The sequence below is a fragment of the Physeter macrocephalus genome, chromosome 5 (assembly GCF_002837175.3).
Source record: "Physeter macrocephalus isolate SW-GA chromosome 5, ASM283717v5, whole genome shotgun sequence".
NCBI lineage: Eukaryota > Metazoa > Chordata > Mammalia > Artiodactyla > Physeteridae > Physeter > Physeter macrocephalus.
Genome location: NC_041218.1, coordinates 4,033,010 through 4,054,870, shown reverse-complemented (window position 1 = coordinate 4,054,870; position 21,861 = coordinate 4,033,010). Strand labels below are relative to the sequence as shown.

At 46.4% G+C, this 21,861-nt stretch overlaps 1 protein-coding gene across 1 annotated transcript in view; it reads left to right on the top strand.

Annotated features, from left to right (window-relative positions):
• Positions 1-10,184: 10,184 nt before the first annotated feature.
• The window catches only part of DPP6 (dipeptidyl peptidase like 6), an 824,646-nt gene continuing 812,969 nt past the window's right edge, over positions 10,185-21,861 (top strand). The window contains exon 1 of the mRNA XM_024129132.3: positions 10,185-10,433. Within this exon, the coding sequence (XP_023984900.1) occupies positions 10,185-10,433 (249 nt within the window). The remainder of the gene's footprint in view (positions 10,434-21,861) is intronic.

Here is a 21,861-nt window from a genome sequence, read left to right as displayed (position 1 = left end):
AAATTCATTTAGGTCCCAACCAACCATTTACATCTCATTCAGAGGTGAACTGAGGTTGTGTGTGATATTAGAGGTCTCAGAGAGAGAGGAATAAAGGTATGCTGAAACAGAGATGTACACATAGCCTTATACTGCTGCTTCTTTTACCATATGAGGGCTAAGAAGTTCTTCAGAGTTCCTTGAAAGCATCAATGTATCCATCCTTTCTCATGAAGATTGAGAAGCTTCTGTGTCAACTATAAACAACGTTTATTGTTGGCTTATAAAGAAAGTAATGGTGGGGATTATGGCTGCAACTCGAAGGATGACGTGATGGGACCCGTCAGGGACTCAAGCTCAATAGGAGGAACGACTGAGACCCACCGCATCCTATTGGAGCAGAGAGTCAATGTTGGTTTTGCTGTGAGTGAGGAAAAATCTGTTCAAATTGCAGGCTTATATGACTCATGGATTTATTTAGCCAACGGGCAATTTTTGTTTACCTGTCAAGAAATATATAAATAGAAGCAATTGTTAGGAGAATTACTTTTTTTTTTTTTTTTTTTTTTTTTTTTTTTTGCGGTACGCGGGCCTCTCACTGTCGTGGCCTCTCCCGTTGCGGAGCACAGGCTCCGGACGCACAGGCTCAGCGGCCACGGCTGACGGGCCCAGCCTCTCCGCGGCACGTGGGATCCTCCCGGACCGGGGCGCGAACCCGGTTCCCCTGCATCGGCGGGCGGACGCGCAACCACTGCGCCACCAGGGAAGCCCGAGAATTACTTTTTTTGAGTTCCAAATGTAAATGATTTGAAATGAAATTAGTAGTATAGAAAAGGCTATTTCTCCCCTTTACGAGAAGGAAATTGTTCAGAGATGAGTACAGCAGCGGACCTGATAGAGTTACAGTGCAGAGTGAATTGAATTACCCACGTGGAGCAAATGAGTGGCTTCATTTCAGTTTTATTGCCCTAATATAATCTGTTTTCGTTAATGAGAGTCCTGCATCTCAGATCTGACATATCCATATACGCAAGAACCAGGTTTTGCATTGATATCTCTTGCATTTGCTCAAGGCAATGTGAAGATACAGAGCTTCAGGCTTGAAGTTGATTTTCTTCCTCTGGGTTAGGTCCCATGCTTCATAGGATCTATTCTGTGTATACATTGGTAGTTAGCCGTAAATATTAACTGTGTGTGCATGTGGGTCAGAGAATGTGTTAAAATTCAAGAAAAACTATTGAACCACAAAAAGTCGCATCAGTCTATTTTAAAATTTGTATGTTCCATGGGAATTTGGAAGAAATCTTAAGTGATGGTGAAAAATAAAATGGGTTTTATATTGAACATTTTAATATGTCTTAAAGGAAGTAGATTCAGGAAAATTAAGTTCGTAAAAGTTGGTTTTCAACTTCAACATGTTTGTTAACTTCATCGATTTTTAATTCACGTCAAGATTTTTTTTTATTGCATTAAAAAAGCAATGAGGCTAAACCAGAGGCACTGAGGATTTTTAATGAAATCAATTTTTGAAAGTAAGGTGCTTTCTTTCTTGAAATTCTGCAGAGTTTGTCTGCCAAATCGCATATATTCGGGCAACATGAGAGAGGCTGTCTGCTAAGGTACAAAATCAAAGTCTCTCTGAGATAAGCCCCAACAGGAATGGTATCTTAGCTTTGACCATATCGTTGGTGTCTGCTCTGTCAATTCCCTTTTCGCCACTACCTTCTTCCTGAGATGAGCCTTAAACATCTCAATTCACGGGTGAAACAGCATTCTGAAAATGTCCTGAAACGATCACCTGCTCTCTATTCTATTTGGACTTTGAATAAACTGCTAAGATAACCCCCTTTTAAGTGAGGAAGACTGGCCTTTGTACGTTCTGGAAAAATTCTTACCCCCTGGAGAATCTCTGTTCAATACTTTAAATGGGTGAGCCATTTCCTGAGAATCAGCAAACATTTTGAGAATCTTTCAGTTCACCTTGGTCGCTTTTTAGAAAAATGCTCTAGTGATTATTCTAGCGCAGTGTTTGTTTCTCAAACTCGAGTGTTCATCAGAATTACTTGGGGGGCTTATTAAAATACAGATGGCTGGGCCCTTCCCTGAGTTTCTGATTCAGTAGGTTTGTGTTGGAGCCCAGAATTTTCATTCTAACAAATTTCTAGATGATCCTTATGCTCCTGGCCCAGGGACAATTCTTTGAGAGCCACTGTGCTTTTGGATTGAAAATGCTGCTTTGTGCTCCTACAATAGATAACTAGGGCATTATTATGAACACGTTTGTGATCTAGGTTTCTAACAGTCTTTTTCTTTCTTTTTTTTTTTTTTTTTTTCTATACACGGGCCTCTCACTGTCGCGGCCTCTCCCTCTGCGGAGCACAGGCTCCGGACGCGCAGGCTCAGCGCCCATGGCTCACGGGCCCAGCCGCTCCGCGGCACGTGGGATCCTCCCGGACCGGGGCTCGAACCTGTGTTCCCTGCACTGGCAGGCGGACCCTCAACCACTGCGCCACCAGGGAAGCCCTCTAACAGTCTTTTTCTAATAAAACTACCTGGGCTGTAAATGTACCAAAATGAACAATAGTAAATTGAGAAAACTACATCTTTTCATAAAAGGAAGGGCTTATCAATACGTCCAGGTAATTTAGAGCATCAGCCCTGATCCACTGAGAGGAGGGCTGACTATAATCTGTATGAAAGCAAGAACTATATTCATTTTAGTTACTCATCTCATCCCTAGCACATAAAACAGAATGATGACTGGTACATGGATGGGCGTGCAAATATTTACTGAATAAATAAGTAAAATGCTTACAGCAAACATTGACATTAGCGATACCATTTTTCATGCATAGATTTGATTTTAGTTTTAGTGAGTTAGAACATGACATATACCGTGATGCAAGCATGCTGTATGACAAATCATCCCAAATGCCATGCCTTACATAAGATTAAGATTCACATTTCTGTTGGTCAACGGTGATGTATCTGGTCTGCCCTGGGCTCAGCTGGGTGGCTTTGCTCTGTGTTCCCTGATCCCTGAGCTTAACTCCAAACCATGGGTTGGGTTCAAGTCTCTCCAAGCGTGTTTGTTCTGGAGGCCAAGCTGAAGGGGCTGCAACTACCCGGGCCATGTTCTTGTAGGGTGGGTCACCTGAGTGAGGGCAAGAGGTCAGCCAGGTCATGCAAGTACCCTGAAGGCCTTCGCCCTCATCAGGTCCATTCACATTCCATTGGCCAAAGCAAGCCATACAGTCCTGCTAGAAGTGGAGCTAAAAGGCATCCGGGGTGAGCGGATATTTTCGGAACGTTCCAGTCCATCACAGTTCTGAATACGGGAATAGTGGCTTACCTTAAAGATGAATCATCAGCACACAGAAACCCACGGCTCGGAGATGTAGTCATGCATCCAGCTGTGCCCTTGTGCCTTTGGAAGAGGACGCTGTTGCTGGAACTGCCCCGTTACACACTTGAAAGGGTGGTGTGTCTTCTGGTGTTTGTGCCATAGCCGAAGTTTGTTTGTTTTTCTTTTCACTCAGTTCTCCGTTGTTTCCTAATTTTTTTTTTTTTAAAGAAGATGTTGGGGATAGGAGTTTATTAATTAATTAATTTATTTTTGCTGTGTTGGGTCTTCGTTTCTGTGCGAGGGCTTTCTCTAGTTGTGGCAAGCGGGGGCCACTCTTCATCGCGGTGCGCGGGCCTCTCACTATCGCAGCCTCTCTTGTTAGTTGTGGCTCACGGGCCTAGTTGCTCCGCGGCATGTGGGATCCTCCCAGACTGGGGCTCGAACCCGTGTCCCCTGCGTTAGCAGGCAGATTCTCAACCACTGCGCCACCAGGGAAGCCCACCTAATTATTTTTTATTGATGCTATTCCAGACAATGTCTGAACTCAAAGGAACGGTCTTAATTCTGGCAGGGTTTGACACCAGGTGAGATGGAGAGGGACAGGGTTTTTTAAGAGACTCTTGCAAATTTGACCGAACAGATGTCCAGGAAGCAGGTGGCCCTTCCCCCTCCCTGACCTGACTCTCTAAGGCATCTCATTGTCGCTATTTGCCGTGTAGAGTGTAGAGTGTCTTCTCTCCTGCCTCTTTGTGTGTGGAAGGCAGATGCAAGGATGCACTGGAACATGCGGTGCCTGGACCTGGGCACCAGTTCCCGGGGCTTAGCTCACCTTCTTATGCTGTTTCTGGCGGGTGGACTAAATCAGCCTCACAGCCACAGCCTTCCCAAAGTACATTCTAGGAATACATCATATCCCCTTCTGTTCCTTATAACTGGAGTAGTTTCTGGTGGAGACAGATTTTTCACTTTCTGTAACGATTTCCATTGGCCTGTAGTTGAGCAGAATTTACATGGCAGAATGAATGAATCAGCACTAGCTTTGTTTTCTACTATCTGAATAAGACCCTGCATTTGAATGACCCTGCTTCTATCTCTTCTTTTCTGTTGCATTGATCTTTTCCAGTGAAAACCTAAGAATCCCTTTGGATTCTTAGGACACGATGGAAGAAAGAAAAAGCAAAAACCTAAAACAAGTGAGGGTCTAACCCCTGTACTTCCAGGCCTGTTTTACAATTAGTGTTATGGCCAAACCAGAACTGGTCCTTTGAAATGCCTGCCATGGGTCCCAAGAGAGAGCATATAAAAGCTTTCTCTTCTTCCAGAACACAGCCATCACCTCTGTTGGTTAAAGAAAGGGAGGCACTGAATTGCAGAGGCTCGTTAATGTCACTTTAACGTTACAGGGAAGCGAATTCAACTTAATTCACTGGACCCGGGGAAGTGCCTGGTGTGAAAGGCAAGGAGCTCTGGGGGCCTTTCAGAGCAGGAGTCGCTTCCCTTTTAATCGAATAACGTGTGATGTATGAATGAAGACATTTCAGCCGATGACATGGCTGCTCTCCAGTGATCACCAGGGACAGACAGAAACAACAGACTCTCTTCTGTATCTCATGCTCTAAAAATCTTAGGAGCCTTGGAAAGCATGGTGCAAGCCATAATTGAATAACCAGAAAATGGGAACAGACGGAGGCTGGTGCGTCCTCTAGAAAGTGATTATTTAGATAATTTCTGAGGCATCATTGGTAGTGGAAGGTGAGGTCTTCTAAATATTCAGAGAGCAGCAAGGAATTTTTAGAGAAAAGCACTATACTGTCTCCTGATATCGATCCAGAGCAAGATGCCATGGAGGAGCAGAGAGAGGAAGGGAAGAAAGGAGGGTAAGAAATGGGAGGAAAGAGGAAGTGGGTCACGGTCCAGTGTCCACGGGCGGAGGTGACACATGAGAGGGGGACCCCTAAAGGAAGGGGGAGGGTGGGTTCCCGCAGCCCCAGTGGGCTAAGAACAAAATGCGTGCTCAGTTGAATCCGTGGTGGTTTTACGTACTTGGCGATCAGATCAGCTTTACCACGTGTGTCGACCCACGTCCGTGTGAGCAGCCACTGCCGGGGCAGGTAGCGGTACGTGAGTTTCAAACTGTGTGTAAAAACCAGGCAAATGTGTAATGTCAGCACTAAAATGCAGGGAAGTGTGCTGCTGGGAATTAACATTTAACTGTATTAATTTTAGCATAAGCCTTTTGGTTGGGTTAAAGTAAATGTTTTTCTTTAAAACACATTAATCTGTAAGTATCCATTTGGAAAGCTCCAAGTTAATGCATACTTCAGCTTTGTGTTAAAGCCAGGAGTGGCAATTCCTTTTTCTTGCGCTGGACGTTTCCTGTTCGTAAAGAAGTCTTACCACGCGGACCCATATAGGTAGTCATCTTGCAAAGAAATAATAATAATAATTATTATTTTTTAAGAAATAATTATTGTAAAGAGAGCAAGAGAGAGTTTTTGCTCTGTATTTATGTAGTTGGTACTGTATTTTCTCCAGCTACCTAAATACTTGCTTTAGTTCTCCCCATTTATATGAATGCAATGTGATAATGTTTAAAAAACACGGACGTCCAGTGTTTTAGGGAAGCCTTTCTTTCTGTCAGAGTATGCTAAATTGGCCAGTTCATTTCTCCAAATATCAGTGTTTGGAAAAGAATAAATATCTTAAACAGGGTTCTGCCCGCCTCCTTCTCCTCCAAGAGAAAGGGGAAGTAAACCATAGGACATAATTCTCTCCTAGAAATAAGAAAACCTCTTGGGTAATAAAAATCATGCTTAGGCTGCTGGGCTCGATATACTTTGGGTATTTTTACGATGCTTAGCTTGCATACAGACCAAAAAGTTCCTTTCATTGTCATTAAAAAAATGACTATCCACTATATTTTGCAGCATCTGCCTAATCATATTTGTTTTGTAAACTGGTTTCAGGGAAAATAAACACACACTCTCACCTTTATTTAATAAACAGGGAATAAATAATCCTATGAAGCTAGATGGAAAAATGGGTCAGTGAACAGGGTTTTAAGCCATATGGAGGAATTAAAATCTTAATATGAAATAACCCACAAAATATTTTCAAAAATAGTTCCCCATACTTAACCAATGAGCAGGAATGGGAATCTGCTTCAGTAGCGCGTAGTCAAGATGTTCAAGTATTAAGGGTTGAGTGAAGGGTTAGGGTTAGGATTGACAGGTTTCCTTCTGCAGTGCTACACCTCTGTTTACACGCCCCTTGGGAAGTTTTGGCGCTCTTCAGGGTCTTTTTCCTCATTTAGAGGATGGGGTTCTGAAAAGGTCATTGAAGGCAATAAGTGAATTAATGATGCACCATACAGTGCCACCTCTTGGGATTCTCTGCAATTACGTGACTTCATTCGTCCTAAAATATTAGCTAGTTTCCTCTTTGCATTTGGGACTTCGGAGTCCTGACAGTCTATCCAAAGAGACGCCGCAATGTGTGTATCAAAGTTTAAGGCAAATTTGGTTGTGTGAGTGCATACACGCTTGCAAACATGGGCGCACGGATCACACTCAAAAGTCTAGAACATTCTTTAAAATGAGTTGTGTTCAGTGTGCAGGTGGAGCAAAGTAGCCTGATTATTATTATTATTGCTACTATTTTTTGCGGTACGCGGGCCTCTCACTGTTGTGGCCTCTCCCTTTTCTGTTTCGAAGCTGGTGACCCCTTTTTGAGTGAGTTCCTACAATATTCTTTTCCTGGTCAAATAAACTTTGTAAAAGTCCAAGATGAGTTTAGAGAACCTGCAACACATTTTTTTTTTTTTTTTTTTGCGGTACGCGGTCTTCTCACTGCTGTGGCCTCTCCCGTTGCGGAGCGCAGGCTCCGGACGCGCAGGCTCAGCGGCCATGGCTCACGGGCCCAGCCGCTCCGCGGCATGTGGGATCCTCCCGGACCGGGACGCGAACCCGCGTCCCCTGCATCGGCAGGCGGACGCGCAACCACTGCGCCACCAGGGAAGCCCTAAGTTAGGGTTTTTAACTTTGACCAGATTGTAATTTGAAGACCTACAGGCTCGCTTGAGAATATAATTTCAAAAGTGAGGGAGGGATATGTGTGCCTTTCTTATCTCCCTTCTTCAGTCTATTCTCCTTGATACACACACATCTATAAAGTATTGTGTGTGATATCTAAACTATTTCCATATAAATCCTCTATTTTGTATAAACTGTATTGGTACAAGAAATAGTTTTATCATGCTTCTTAGAATTTGTGTAAATATATACATGCACATTTCATATGTATGTGTGTATGTATAGTACATAAGTAAGACCCTCACAGCATCTATATTTGTGAAATGTCAGATCTAGATGCCAGAGTGGGCAGCGGGGGCTTTCCTTTTAAGTCGGTTTGGACAGGCAGCTTCAAGGATCTAAAGCACAGCTGGGCAGGGGAGGGGGCATGAGAGCAAGGTTTCCTATTTATCTAAATGTGATGACTTTTAAAGTTTAGCTTTACGGTCCTTGTAATTGTTGCCTCTGTCTTCAAAGTCAAGCGGCGCAGCGATGCTCTGGCACCCCCAGATCTGTGGCTGGCACATCTGCCTGTGTAACAGCCCTTTTGGTGGTGCGGGGAGCCTCCCAGCTATCGAGATACTGATTTTACGTGTTTTTATAGTTTCTGTAAAGGAAACGTTTTCGAACTACGGTTAAGATGCACTTTTCTTCTTAGCGGAAGGAAACCACAGTGGATTAAACAGAGGGTGGTGCGGTGTAAATTTTAATTAAAACAAGACTACCTGCTAGGTTGAGAGCTTGGGAAGAGTGTGGAAAGGACTGGAAGGGGTCCTCTCCCAGGAGACTTACTCACCTGCATTCAGTTTCTCCCCCCAAGTTAAGGACACAGCGTGAAGAGGCAATATTTTTAGGACCAGGAACAGTAGGGTCTCTTTCTCTGGGATTTCTGGGCTTGGACAGTGGTGCCAGGAGATGGCCTTGGACTCAGATCCAGCAAAGGCTGGCAGCCTGCAGTAGGGCCCTCTGAGTGGCCAAGGCCTCGCCTGTTTTTCTGCAGTGGTAACGGAAACCGTGGCGGAGCTGGAGCTCCGCTGGAAGGTAAAGGCGAAGATGCCCACGTCGACCTCGAGTGGAAGGAGCCGCGAAGTGCCGGGGCAGGTGCGAGCTCTCCACCCGGCCCCTCCCTCCGGAGTCTGGGCTCCTAGTCCGCTCAGGATGGGACAGGCCCATCCCAGCCGGAAGCGCTGCAAACTAGAGGCAAAGGGCCGCGCAAGGAGAATGGGGGCTGGGGGCGACGAGGGGACTAGAAGGAAGAAAGCCCAGATTCCTCAGGGAAGACGGAGGCGCGGGTTCCAGCAGGACAGAGAGTCCCCAGAGGCCAGGAGGGAGGAATCCACCCCGGGAAGGGGAGGGGAGAAACCAGGCAGGCCTCCTGCGCTCTGGAGTCGGAGCCCGGCGCCGAGGCCCAGTTGGTGTCTTTCCACACAGGGGCGCTGGAGCACGTTTGATTGCAGCAAGAGGAGTGAATGCGCACCCTGACCCGTGCGCCCCATTCGGTGTCGGATCCCCGTTCCTAGTTCCTCTCAGGGGAGGGGTTGGGGGCGGCGCGGAGCGAAAGCGTTGGAGAAGTGGCCGGCCTCACAAATGCTTTGGCCTCCGCGGGCGGTTATGCATTTATTGAAAATGAAAATGGAGCTCGCGATATAGACAAACGCGTGGGGTGTACGGGGAGGAGCGTTTGAGTTGCTCTGAAGGCATCCACCAGGCCGGCCCTCGCTTGCCTTCCGTGACCTTTTCCTTTTCCTTCTTTTTGAGACCGGGTGAAGGAAAAGGAATCTGTTTTTGGAGAAGAGCTGGGTTTGGGACGGAAAGGGGGGGGATCGTCAGAGACAGTGACCCCCGAGCCCCCTCCCTTGCAGCCCCGCAGTTTGCTCTCCATCACCCCCGTGCACACCCCCAGGTCCGCCGGGGGTCTCGGCCGTGGCTGTTTCGCGTGAGGCAAGAAAAGCTGGGAAGGAAACACGAGGGGGAGCGCCTCGGAGGGCGACCGGGCTGCAGCTGCGCGCGATGCGAGCGCGTGGACGCGGAGCGCAGCCCCGCGCCGCGCCGAGGACGGGCGTCTCGGGGGCAGCCCCCTCCCTCGGTGCCCCCGACGCCCCCTCCTCATCGCGGGCCTCTTCTCGCACGCCCTCGCCCCGCGTATCGCCGGGTGCGCCCTCCCGGTGGCCCGCAGCCCCAGAGCCCCCAGCGCGCCTCCGCGCCCAGCCCGCACCCAAGACCTGCGTGGCCCCGCCGCCTCCTCGCTGCCAGCCCTGGCCACCCGGGCGCAGTTCCCGGGGGCGGGGGGGGCGGTGAAGGGGCCACGTGGGGAGAGGAGGGAGGAGGAGCCGCGCGGGGGGCCGGGGGCGGGGCGCGGGGATGCGCCCTGGGTGCTCGCCGGTCTCTAGGCGGGGTGCCAAATTCCGGGGCCTGGGCAGCTTCCCTCCCTTTATGTTTTTTTGTTGCTTTTTTTCTTTCTGTCGATGGCTTTGATCAGGCCGTACGTGGCCATGGCAAGGAGTTGAAAAGCAGAAAAGACGAGCGAAAGAGAACACACCCCCAGACCCCGGCTCCGCCGAGCCGCCGGGGGAGGGGGCGGAGGAGGCTGAGCCAGGCAGTCGCCGGCGGCGACTTGAGAGTGGCGCGCGGGAGGAGCGGCCGCGCGGCCGCCGTCCTTTCTTCCTCCTCCTCCTCCTCCTCCTCTTCTTCCCCCTTTCCCCCGGCGGGGGTGGGGAGCGGGAACCCGAAAGGGGGAAAGCCATTATCAAAACGCCCCAAAGGCAGCCGGCGAGAGCGCGCGGAGACCGATGGCTTCGCTGTACCAGAGGTTCACGGGCAAGATCAACACCTCGCGGTCCTTCCCGGCGCCCCCGGAGGCGAGCCGCCTCCTGGGCGGCCAGGGGCCCGAGGAGGACGGCGCGGGGCCCAAGCCCCTCGGAGCCCAGGCGCCCGCGGCGGCGCCCCCGGAGCGCGGCGGCGGCGGCGGCGGCGGCGGCGGCGCGGGCGGCCGGCCCCGGTTCCAGTACCAGGCGCAGAGCGACTGTGACGACGAGGACGTAAGAGCATCTGGGTGGGTGGGTGGGTGGGTGGGTGGACGCGCGGGGCTCCGGGCAGCCCGGGGGAGACGCGCCCGCGCCGCGTCTGCGATGGTCTTGGGGCGCCCTCCTTCCCCACCCCTCCCCCACCCCTCCCGGGAGCGCCCGCAGATACGCTCCTCGCGCGGATCTCGGTCACCGCCGTCCTGGAGCGGGTCCTTGTCTGCAGCGGCGGCGGCGGCCAGGAGTTGGTGGCGCTGAGAGAGCAGCGTTGGTGGGGCGTGGAATTGGCTGGGGGCTCACGGATGTGTGCATGCCTGGTGTTCACTGCCTGGTGCTGTGGATCCCAAGGAGGGGGTTCGATCTGTCTGTGCTTACAAGTTGGTTTCTCTTTTCTTTCCTTTCTTACTTTTTTCTTTTGTCTGCTTTAAGACTCGAGGAGGAGACTGTCCCAGGCTCTTTTTCTCCCCCCTCCCACCTGTCACTGGAATCCTCACCTCGGGGCGCTGTCCCTTCACTCACTTCTCCAGCACCTCGCCCTCCCCCCCCAGTGCTGGTGGTGATGGTGGTTTTCTTTGCCGAAAAATAAAATAAAAGCACTAGCATCCGAGGCCCAAGCCCTTGTCCCAGGGCCCAGCCCAATTTCTGCTGGTGGGAGTCAGGCCCTGCCTGTGCCCACACCTAGCCTTGGACCTAGCAGCCACCTTAGGCTGTGTGAGCTGAAAACTTCTCCGGGAGCACGTTTTTTACTCTTCTCGGGGCTGGCAGCCTGGGTTTCAAAGGTTGGATCTGCATATCACCTTAGTAACTGATGACTCAGGCGGGACGCCAGACGGCTGCAGTGATGGATGAGTTCAGCCACCTCTGTTGATCCTGTCCATCTGTTCAGAGGGCCAGGGAAGGCCACGGAGAGAGGAAAGTGATGTTTCTGAGACCTTCTCCTCCCAGAAAAAAAGAGAAAAATCCCAGACAAGCTCTCAGGCGGGCAGGCAGGGCTGGCTTGGCTGGTACAGCCCCTGGCTGGCTGTGTGGGGTCCTAGAGCTCACTGTGTGTAGCTCTGAGAGTTTCCCACCTGGGGGCACCTGGGCACAGGTCCTCACACAAGCCTCTCAGACGGCCTACCCCGACATACCCCGGGCAGTTCATGTCCCTGCCCTCAGCAGGAGGCTGTGGTCATTCAACACGTCCTGCCTGGGATCACTGGTTGTTTTTGTTTTGTTTTATCAGTGGAGGATGTGGAGAGTGTAATAGACATGACAGAAGTTTGTGGGAGATGTGGTTCGTGTGTGTGTGTGTGCACGTGCACACACACCCCGTATCGGATCTTGCATGAGATTTTCTTATGTTGGGTTATTTCTAGACTCCCCTGGTTAAAAGAGAGCTATCAGAGAGATGTCCCTCACTTCAGTGGGTCAGGTCCTGAGGGAAATGCATGAATTCTCAGGTTCAAGGAACCAGAATCTTGGAGGAACAGTTTCATTGGGGCAGTTGAAAAATTCTGGAGGATTAAACTCCTGAGAATCTGGGGGAAGACCACTGAGCTGCAGTGCAGACAGAAATGATGCACTTTTTGTTGCTTCAAATCTGACTTAAAACTGTTGGATTGTGTTATGCTTGAAGTGAAAACCGTGAGCAATTTCTTCCTAATAGGCTCTAGGTGTCGCTAGGGGAGAGGAACGGGGAGAGTTTCTGCATTTTGTTTTAGATCATCTCCACCCATCATTTTTTCTTTTTTTTTTTTTCTCCTCATCTTAGCTTTGAGCATATAGTCCTCCTTTTCAATTTGACATAAGTCTAGAACTGTTTCTCAGATAAGCAAAATGGTTGAACCGAGGAGCAAATTATGAATTTAACATTTGCAAATGATTTCTGCTGAAATGGCTCTGAACAGTGTATGTAATTTAAATTCATTAACTCCTGACATCAGTTTTTTGTTTCCTGGAAAATACAAAAAAGGGTGTGTGCGTGTAGGTGTAGGTGTAGGTATAAATATAGTGTATGTGTATGTCGTATCCTTATGAGATAGATATGTATCAGGTTTAAAATGTACGATTAAACAATGACACACGGCTAAATGTAGCATCAATTTCTTGAAAATTTTTCTGTGCTTTTCTCAGAAAAAATATTCGGAATTGAAAAAACTATGTCTAAAAATGTGCTAAATGATAGACGTGCACATGAAACAGATTACTTTTCCTCCAGGCACAGTGGCTTCTGTTTGCTGAAGATAAGAGCACTAGCTAAAGAAAGTAGATATAAGAACTGCTTTTCTGATACCAGCCCTTGTCAAGATTAAACAATCTTGAGCAATCATCCTGCTACTCAAATTTAAACCTGAAGATATACAACTGATTAGGCACACATTACGTATCATTCTGTGTATCTTGGGGCGGCCACGTAAACATGTACTTTAGCAGTTTGGGCGGCTCTGGGCACAGGCCGGAGCTGTCCGAGGTTCTGAAGAGTCCTTTGCATTAGCGCACGGGAAACCTTCAGCACTTCTGTTTGGAGTCCCAACACTAAGGCTGGTGTGTCATTGCTCTTCTGTGGTTTGTCTGTTCCATGGAACAGAAACACCTTTCACACCTTGGTCACTGAGATGATGGTAAACACCATACCTTTAAAATCCAATGAACTTTGTGCCTCGTCGTTCCATCCAGAAACGGGGAAATAAAATGTAGTTCTTGACCTCTTTATATGTGTACACACACATGCCTGAATATGACTGAAAACGGGCGATTCTTCACAAAATAAAATTGAAGGTAGTTATCAGGTCTAGAAGAGATAAGTCAAATGCCGAAGTTGCGTGGCAGGTGACTGGGACTGCATTACCTATCTGCACCAACGACACATGTAAGGGACCTCTCTGCTGTGTAGCACTACATAAAAGCCTGCTTGGGGTGGGTCAGTTTTAAAATGTGAAGCTTAACTTTGAAAAAGAAGGGAAGCCAGAGCGCTTTTTCTATTAGAGTTTCCTCATCAATCTTAGATTTATTTAAGTATAAAGTCAATGACTTGGGAAACCCCTCTGAGGAATCAATAGCTATTTTGGTTTAAAATTCATTTTGTAGGTTTAAAAATAAGTTGACTGTTAAAGGGAGTGTTGCTGGAAGTGACTTTTAATGGAATTTAGTAACTTCCGATAGGAATTGACTTCAATTATTTTTAAAATACTGAACTTTGTCATGCCCCTGCTTGAGCATTTCCTTTTGGTTTCTTAAAGGACTTTAGGAGGACATGGATAACTGTCAGGGCAGTAGTCTTGTTGGGGCCACATCACCATGTTCCTGTGCTCTTCATTTTTGGTGCCGCATGATTTCCTAAGAATACAAATGTGATGACAAGAGGATTTTAAAACAGCACTTTGGCCGAAACAGGGATTGAGCAAAAATCACTGCTTATGCTGTGTATCAGCTTATGATGTCACTGCTTCTGTTGTATTTCATCTTCCTGTATGTCTGCAGCAACTAGCCCTTCTTCTTCCTCTCCACCTTGATTTTTCACCAGTATGATGCCAACATCCTGTTAATTTCTCCCTGGAGTCTATCAACTTTAAGTTTTTTAAGCAGCTTGGCTCCACAGAAATGTTTATATCCCCTCTTACTTTCTTCTGCTCCAATTTCAAATGCTTTTAAAAATATTTAGGTTCATATTATCTTCCTAACATATTGAGAAGAAGGCTAAAGCTTTCAACCACCTGTTGATCCCATTGTTTTCGTGACTAATTTGACAGTGCTTAGTGTAACTCACCTACGGAACAGCTATGGGATGTCATAGGGTTGTTTGGAGGTTTCGTCTTCTCAGTCAAGTGGTCTGAAACTGAATCCACTCACTTGTTCCGAGCATCCTCTTTCCCTTATTTAGCTGGACGGCAGACTCGCATTCTTACCGTCTTCGCTGCAGAAACTGCGCACAGTATGTCATCAGTGTCCTCTTAATTACTGGATATAATGGCCGGGCTCCTCTTCAGTCTTTGCTGTTATCGCTTTTCTCCTGTTGACCATCACCCTGCACTTCAAACGTTTGCATCATATGTCTTTCATGATGCCGCATGAATTCATGTCCCGTCTCTCTCTGACCCTGGCCTTTGAATTCTTTGGTAAATCATTTTTTCCTCCTCCCTTTCATGCAGGAGGTTGGGAGAACCTACACTCCAAGGTTTTGGTCTCCACTGTTCTATTCTTTCCCTTCCATGCTTTCTTTTTAAGATAAATTCGTTATGGGATAAATTAGAGTGAAGATAAAGGGAGCTGAGTATATTTCGCAGCTTCTGTGTTAGCAGGTGGCTAAAAGTAGCTTTATTCCTCCGGTATACATGTCCTAGCATTTCTTGTGGAGATCATTTGCCTTCCTGTTTTACAGAATTGGAGAACTGGAGAATTGGAAGGAGCTTGGCGATCACCGTCTTGATTTCCCTTCCCAGCACTTGTTCCACATGTCACGCAGCTGGGCGCTAGACCGTTTCTGTGGTGTTGACGAGATATCTGCGTAGAATATATCCCTAACCTTGTCATTCGCCTCTCTTTACAACTCCTTATTCTAAATAACGTTCTGCCTAATCTCCTTATTTCTACTTCTAGTACTGCCATCCCTTCCACCCCCGAGCGTGGCATACAATACACATAAGCTTGTACGGTTACATTTTCCTACTATCTTGATTTCTTTCTTACAACATTAAGTATTTCGCTAGATAAGCTTTGAGGTATCCTTATGGGTTTAATGCCCTATAACACCATATCATAATGCCCTGCTGGACACAACAGTTGTCCTCATGAAAAGTTTATCTTCTGCACTCCAGAACAATGTTAAACACATGAGAAGTGTCTACTGTCTAAGACAGTCTCTCTGTGAATGTTTTGGTAAAGTATATATAACAAAATTATACAAAATTTTGCCTACTGTCTCAGCACAGAGCATGTAGTCGTCATTGAGAAGTCATCTGTGTTACAAGGAAGTAAGAATGGTGACATAAACAAGGATTAAGTGCTAGTTGACTGACGAGTGAAACCAAGTATAGCATCAAAAACACCTTGCCTCTGCATTGCACCTTGTATTTTTTAAAGCACCACTACGTGTATCTCATTTCACCTCCGGAGTTACCTTGGCTTGGGGAGAACCATAACAAAGAGCTAATCTGTTGGTTTGAAAAATTAATCAGGGTAAGCCTAATTTTTTTCATTTGGATGAGTCGATTGTCCACTGTGAATTATAGCGAATAAATTTCAATCTGTTAACACGCCTTTGCCCTGTAGAGTCAGCCAGAGACGTACATGTTTGTGCTTAAAGCCGAATTTGTGAAAAATGAGCATTCTGCCTTCTCGGTGGATTTGAGTTCCGTGTAGCAGTAAGATATGTTGAAGTGGGCACAGCAGCCTATTTTTTATGGCATGCTTTTTCTTATTACTGCCAGTGCGCACAATTTTAAATCATTTACTTGTTTATGTTAATTGTAGATTTAAGGAGGTCTGGAGTATTAGAATAACGTAATATCGGTTTATATTTTTGACAATGGAATCAACTCATTTTCCCACGTGAGATTAATATCCTAGTATCACTCTGTAGACAGGAATTTCTCTAGATGTTGGCTCTGGACATTTTTCCTTCATAACGTAGAGCTTTTTATTTCATACCCCAAGCTTTTTCTCCTTTAATAGAGTCAGAATGATTAATGAGTTTAATTTTTGCAAGCAACTGGCAGGAGTTGCTGAGTAAGATGTACAATCTTAGTGTATATAACCCTGTTCCCTTTAATTACTCTGATAATAACAATGCATTTGTCAAGTGCATATGGAATGCTTCTTTGCAACATACAATATTGATCCCTTTCATAGAGCATTGCTTATAAAAATAATGTGTACAGTAGCCCTTTTAAAATTGAATTCTGCCTAATAAATTTAGCCTTAAGGGCATTGAGTGTCCATGTGCCATGTTTTGATTTTCTTCCATTTTAAGCACATTGGTTTGACTTTATGTACATTAAAAAAAAATGCACTCAGCCTTTCTGGTTAATGACTTTTGGAACATTTCTCTTTAGAAGGATCTAGCATCGTGAAATTATCTAAAATTGAACATTTAAAAATTTGATACCAACTCATTTTACAAATGAGAAGACTACAAGTAATTATGTGAATAATATTCCACAAATCACTTGTGTTCTCTGGACCTCGGAGAAGCTCAGCCTTCCCTTCTCTCCTGTGTTCTTCTCAGTATCCTCTGTGGTACCGTAATTGAGTGGAGGAATTAACTTAATTATATCACTGAATTTCAAAAGTATGAACATTATGAAATCTAACGGTCTAACTTATTTTGGTTCTAAATGGATATGCTAATTGCCAAAGGAGAAAACAAACAGTTTCGCCACAGTAGTATACGATTTTTGCCCTGAATGGGTTTCCCCGATAGTTTTACTCTTTTTCCTCCATGTATTTCTTTCTGTGTTTTCTAACAACATCCAGATCCATCTGAAGCACGGGAGATGTTCAGTTTTGTCGCATGATGGAGGAATGTATATAGGTAATTTTTCAGGAAGACTACAAGCCAGTAAAGCCCACAAGGTCCAGGTGGTAGAATTCCAGGTGGTGAACACCCTGCCTCCCAGATTAGGGAACATCTCAGTTGAGAGCAGCAGGCATTGGGGGCTGGATGCTGTAGATTTACCACCTGGCAGGCGTTGGACTCTTATAGGGATGCAGGAAAGAGGGAGACTCCGTCCTGGAACAGTCGTTCCCTCAGAAAAGACAAACAAATTTATTTTCACTCATCCCTTCAGTGTGTAGATAAACACCTTGAAGGCATTTAGAGTGCATTAAAAGCATCCTAGCACCATGCCTAATGGAAATGAAAAAAAAATACATACACACACACACGGTTTTTAATTCAAAAGGAACTTAAGGATTTTCCAGGGCGTCACAGTCATTGTCAAAATCAGTTTTTAACTTTCTCTAGTGTTCAGATTTCATTTTATTTCAGCTTTTACCCTAGATGATTTGGGGTCAGTTTTAATATGCTTCTGTTTAAAAAAAAAAAAGGAACATGTGATATTATCATCTTCCCCAATTTGGAATTGAGAAGACCAATTAATCCTTTCTATCTCCTGTTGTTTACTATTTGGGAAGGTCTATTTTAAAGACAGAACTACTGGAATTAATACAGCCACTTTCATACAGCAATGGGCTCTTTGTTATATTATCTGTGATATATTTATAGGGTTGTATATATCCATTATATTTTATATATGGTGCACCTAATATATTTTAAGGTGACATCAGCCAGAAGGGGAGCAGGAATGGAGTAAGGGAGCATTGAAGAACTCGGAATAAAAGAAGTTGTGCAAGGGAAGCAGGGGGAGGGTAAAGCAGAAACTAGAGGTAGAGGAATGCAGGAGACAATCACGGGCTTCCAGTCTCCCTAATCATTTTCCCCAAAACGTTCAATTTTCTGAACTGTACTCAAACCCTTCCTATGCTTCATGCAACATGCCATCCAGTAATTTACAAATTAAAAACAAAAATGAGAAACCTCCTTAAAAGTCCTGAGAGGTGAAGTTATCTCATCTGCTTTTAGAACTGTGAGATATTTGCAACCACACAAGGTAGCCGACCCCCATGTGAACGGCTCTAAGCCCTGGAGATGCATTGCTTGTTCAGGGCCCCTTGTTGCTCTGTGCACCCTTCCTCAGCATCTCCACGGCTTCTGAGGAAAGACTGCTGCCTCCGGGTACCCGAGGTCGATGGAGACATGTGGTCCCGTGCCCCTTCTTATTCCTCAGGCTGCCTCAAAGGTTAGACTTTCGTCCCCGCTCACCTTGCCCCGTGGTCTCGGGAATATTCACGAAGAGAATGGATGCCATTTTCTGGAACGCTTGGCTACGGTATAGAACGCCTAGCTAGTTTCCCAGGTGAACTTTTAGGTCTTCTCCGTCACGTTCATTTCATCTTTTCCGATTTGCAAATGTGTGCTCCCCGTGCCGGGTTTGAGGGAAGCGTGCTGCAGGTGAATCGCTGAATCCACAGGGAACCCGTCTGTTCACAGCCTCACCCCAGAGCGCACTGCTGGCGGGAACAGCCCTTCGGAAGGAACAGAGGCTCAGCTGAAACTTACATGAGGACGGTGGTTCGTTAGGTGGAAGGATGCAGAGGAGTCACCAGTGGGTGCAGGTGGAGGGATGGAGCAGGGAGGTCACGTTGGGCTCAGAGTTTTCGAACTGGACCTCAAGCTAAGTGCTCCTGGCGGGGGGAGGGTCGTTGGTGCCGCTCTGCGCGTGTTTATGGGTCTCACAGGCACCTGTGGGGCTGTCCTCCTCTCCCCCTTAGAGCTGCGTGCGGCCATGTGGTTGACTGGCTGCTGGAATGGACTGGAAGCGAGGCTAGCTCTCCTAAGTGGATGCTTTACGCGCCGGCACGTGAGTTGCTATGCTCTCTCTTTCCTTTTGCCATAGAAACGAGCAATATTCCAGGTAGTGGCCGTTCCGTGGGAGAGATATAAGCTTATGTTTGTAAACCACTGAGATTATGTTAGGACAGTATCACCTAGCCTGAGCTGAGGGGCGCAGGGCAATCGTGTTCATGTGGACAAGTCACCATTCATCATTTCTGGACCTCGACTGCATCGTCATCTCTGGGCAAAACCAGCACTTTCTAAACTTCTACAGGAAGTTTCGTTCTACCTTCCTGCATCTCACTTAGAACTTTTTGGTTCTCAAAAAAGACTGAAATGGAAATTCCCCTGGGAGGGCAACAGATGTTGGAGTGCCTGAGTCTTATCAGTTCCCTCTTGTCCTGTCTTTGGGAGCACGTGTGTTGAGTGATGGGAAAGGATAAGAAGGGACCCATCTCCTCAAGACAGTGCGTGCATTCGTGGTGGGTGTAGGGGTGGGGAGGGAGGGACTGGGAAGTAGGAGTGGACAGACAGGTTCCTAGATAATAACGATGAAAGCAGACATTGCAGCCTTCAGGATGTTGCTAAGGGTCAGCCTGAGAAATGAGCTTTTTGGGCTTTTGACTGGAGACCTTTCAAGTTGGAAAAGTAGGGGATCAGAGGTTCACAGAGGGAAGCCTTGACATCCTGAGGCTCTGTCTTTGGTGTATGCTCTGCTCTTCATTTTACATGGATTCTGGAATCCATTTTACACGGAGCCTGTATTTACAACGTAGAATTGAAGAGGGCACGTTTTCATCTAAATAATCGGAAATGTTATCAGAAACACCCAGCTCTAGCACGATACTCTTTCTCCCCCGCTTCCTGTCCTGCCCGTGATCAGTTCATCTCCATTTTATACGTGGAAAGGTGTCATTAGGTTCTCTCTCTTTTTTTCCTGATTTTTAGTTCCTCTGAATGGACAGAAAATGCAGCCCCTAAATGACTGGTTATCTATTAAAGGGAGAGGGGGATGCTGTCAAAGACGGGGCACTGTTTCTATAGCAACAGGAGCTGACTGTGATAAGCAGGGATGTCTGGTTTCCTGGTCCGGCGCTATCCTTACTGGACATGCAGTCACTGATACGCTTCCTCATTGCTGTCCTGCAGCTCTGGGGAGATCCTATCAACCGGAGGCCTTTGTTGCCACGGGTACAGGGAGCGCACCTGGGCAGAGCCCTGATGTTCCTGTGCTTGCCTTCCGTGATCTTTAATCCTGCTGTTCTGCTCCAGTGGGTCTTTTATTTCGTCACAACCGTAGGAAGAGCACAGTCTTGTTCTTTAGCCTTTGGCTGTCCCTGGGGTTCATCGCAGTGTCTCTGAAGCAGCGGAGTGCTTGAGGGGTCGTTTTTGGCCCCTGGTATCTGTCACTCCCTCTTACAGACACCTGGGAATCATTTTCCTACTTTGACAGACACCCGGGAGGAGCTTTCCCACCATCGTCCAAGCTGTGCTTCCTCTTGCCCCCCTCCGGTTCGTCCTGCCGCGAGGCCGGTCCACGTCCTTGTCTTCTGACCTCACTGCAGGCATTTGCCCGTCTGGGTGTCCCTGCCCCGGGTCAGAGCTGCCCCCGCTGCCCCTAGGCTGGGAACGGTGCACAGGTTCCTCACTTCCTTCAGCAAATGCCAAGGCCCCTGTCATGACCGGAAGGCACTGCACTGGCTGTTCCCTCTGCTGGAGCGTCCTTCCTTGCTGCCCCTCACGTCTCTGTTTCAGCATCACCTTTTCGGTGGTCCACGCTGCCCGCCCTATTTAAAGTTGCAGTTCCCCCACCCATCACTTCTGATGTTCCCCGCCCCGCCCCGCCCTGCTCTGCTCTGCTTTTACCACGGCATTTATCCCCTGCTGATATATTATATAATTTTCTTATTATGCCTGTTTTATTTTTGCCTCCCCCCGTTGTAGAACCTCAGCTGACTGATGTCAGGATCTCTGGCTGATTGGTTTGCTGCTGTACCCGGTTGCCTGGTACAGCGTCTGGTACGGCCAAAGTGCTCAATAAGTCTTTGCTGAAGGAATGGGTGAAGGATTGGCATCATCTCACCTGAAAAAAACTCTCTGCTCGCGTCTATTTGAATAATCACACTTCTCCAGCCTTTTTTTTTTTTTTTTTTTTTTTAATTGAAAGAGTTCTGAAATTAGAACTCTGGACCTCCTGCGTGGCCGCTTACAAGTGGCTGCAAATGAATTCTCTTCTTTTCAGGATTTCATTTATTGTTTGATTCTGAGCAACAGTTGAGAAGACGAAATAGTTAGTAAGGAAACAGTAGGAGGTACTTTTGTAGGACCTGCTTAAGATGGGTAATATTTAGCATTTGTAATATTTTGTCTGAGTTTAAAAATAAGTGCGAGTTAAAAATAAGTCAGAGACAAATAGCGCATGATATCACTTATATGGGAAATCTAAAAAATACAACAAACTAGTGAACAAAACAAGAAAAGCAGACCCAGATACAGAGAACAAGCTAGTGGTTACCAGAGAGGGGTAGGGGATTTTAAAAAGGGGGTTTTATGGGATTATATGAAATCATGTGCTTGAAAGTTTTGACAATTGGAAAGCACTATAGAATTTAAAGACTCATTCAGTGAAAAAGTATGAGTTAAATTTTCTATATATAACTGTTTCTGCTGACTTTTTTCTCTCTCTCTTTTTTTGTCGTTATCAAAGGAAGTAGTCCCATTAGGGAAAAGGCAAATCTTTGAGAAGAAGAGATTCTTATAAATACAACAATGCGATACATTGTTTTTGATTCGAAATTTACATTACCTAATTCTCAATTTACGTGAAAGAAAAAGATCACAGCTTCTTTTTCTGTGATACTGTGATCGTCTCTTTATCTGGCAGGTAGAAAGTCAAATCAGAATGTTTTTGAACTGTATATCATTAGAGGAAAACTAAAGCTCCCAGACCAAAATGCACAGATTCTGACAGAAAAAAAATATTCCTGGATTCGATAATCTAGACTGCCAGAGGCACTTTAGCTACCTACAGCATACATTTTTTTTTTTTTTTTTTTTTTTTTTTTTTTTTTT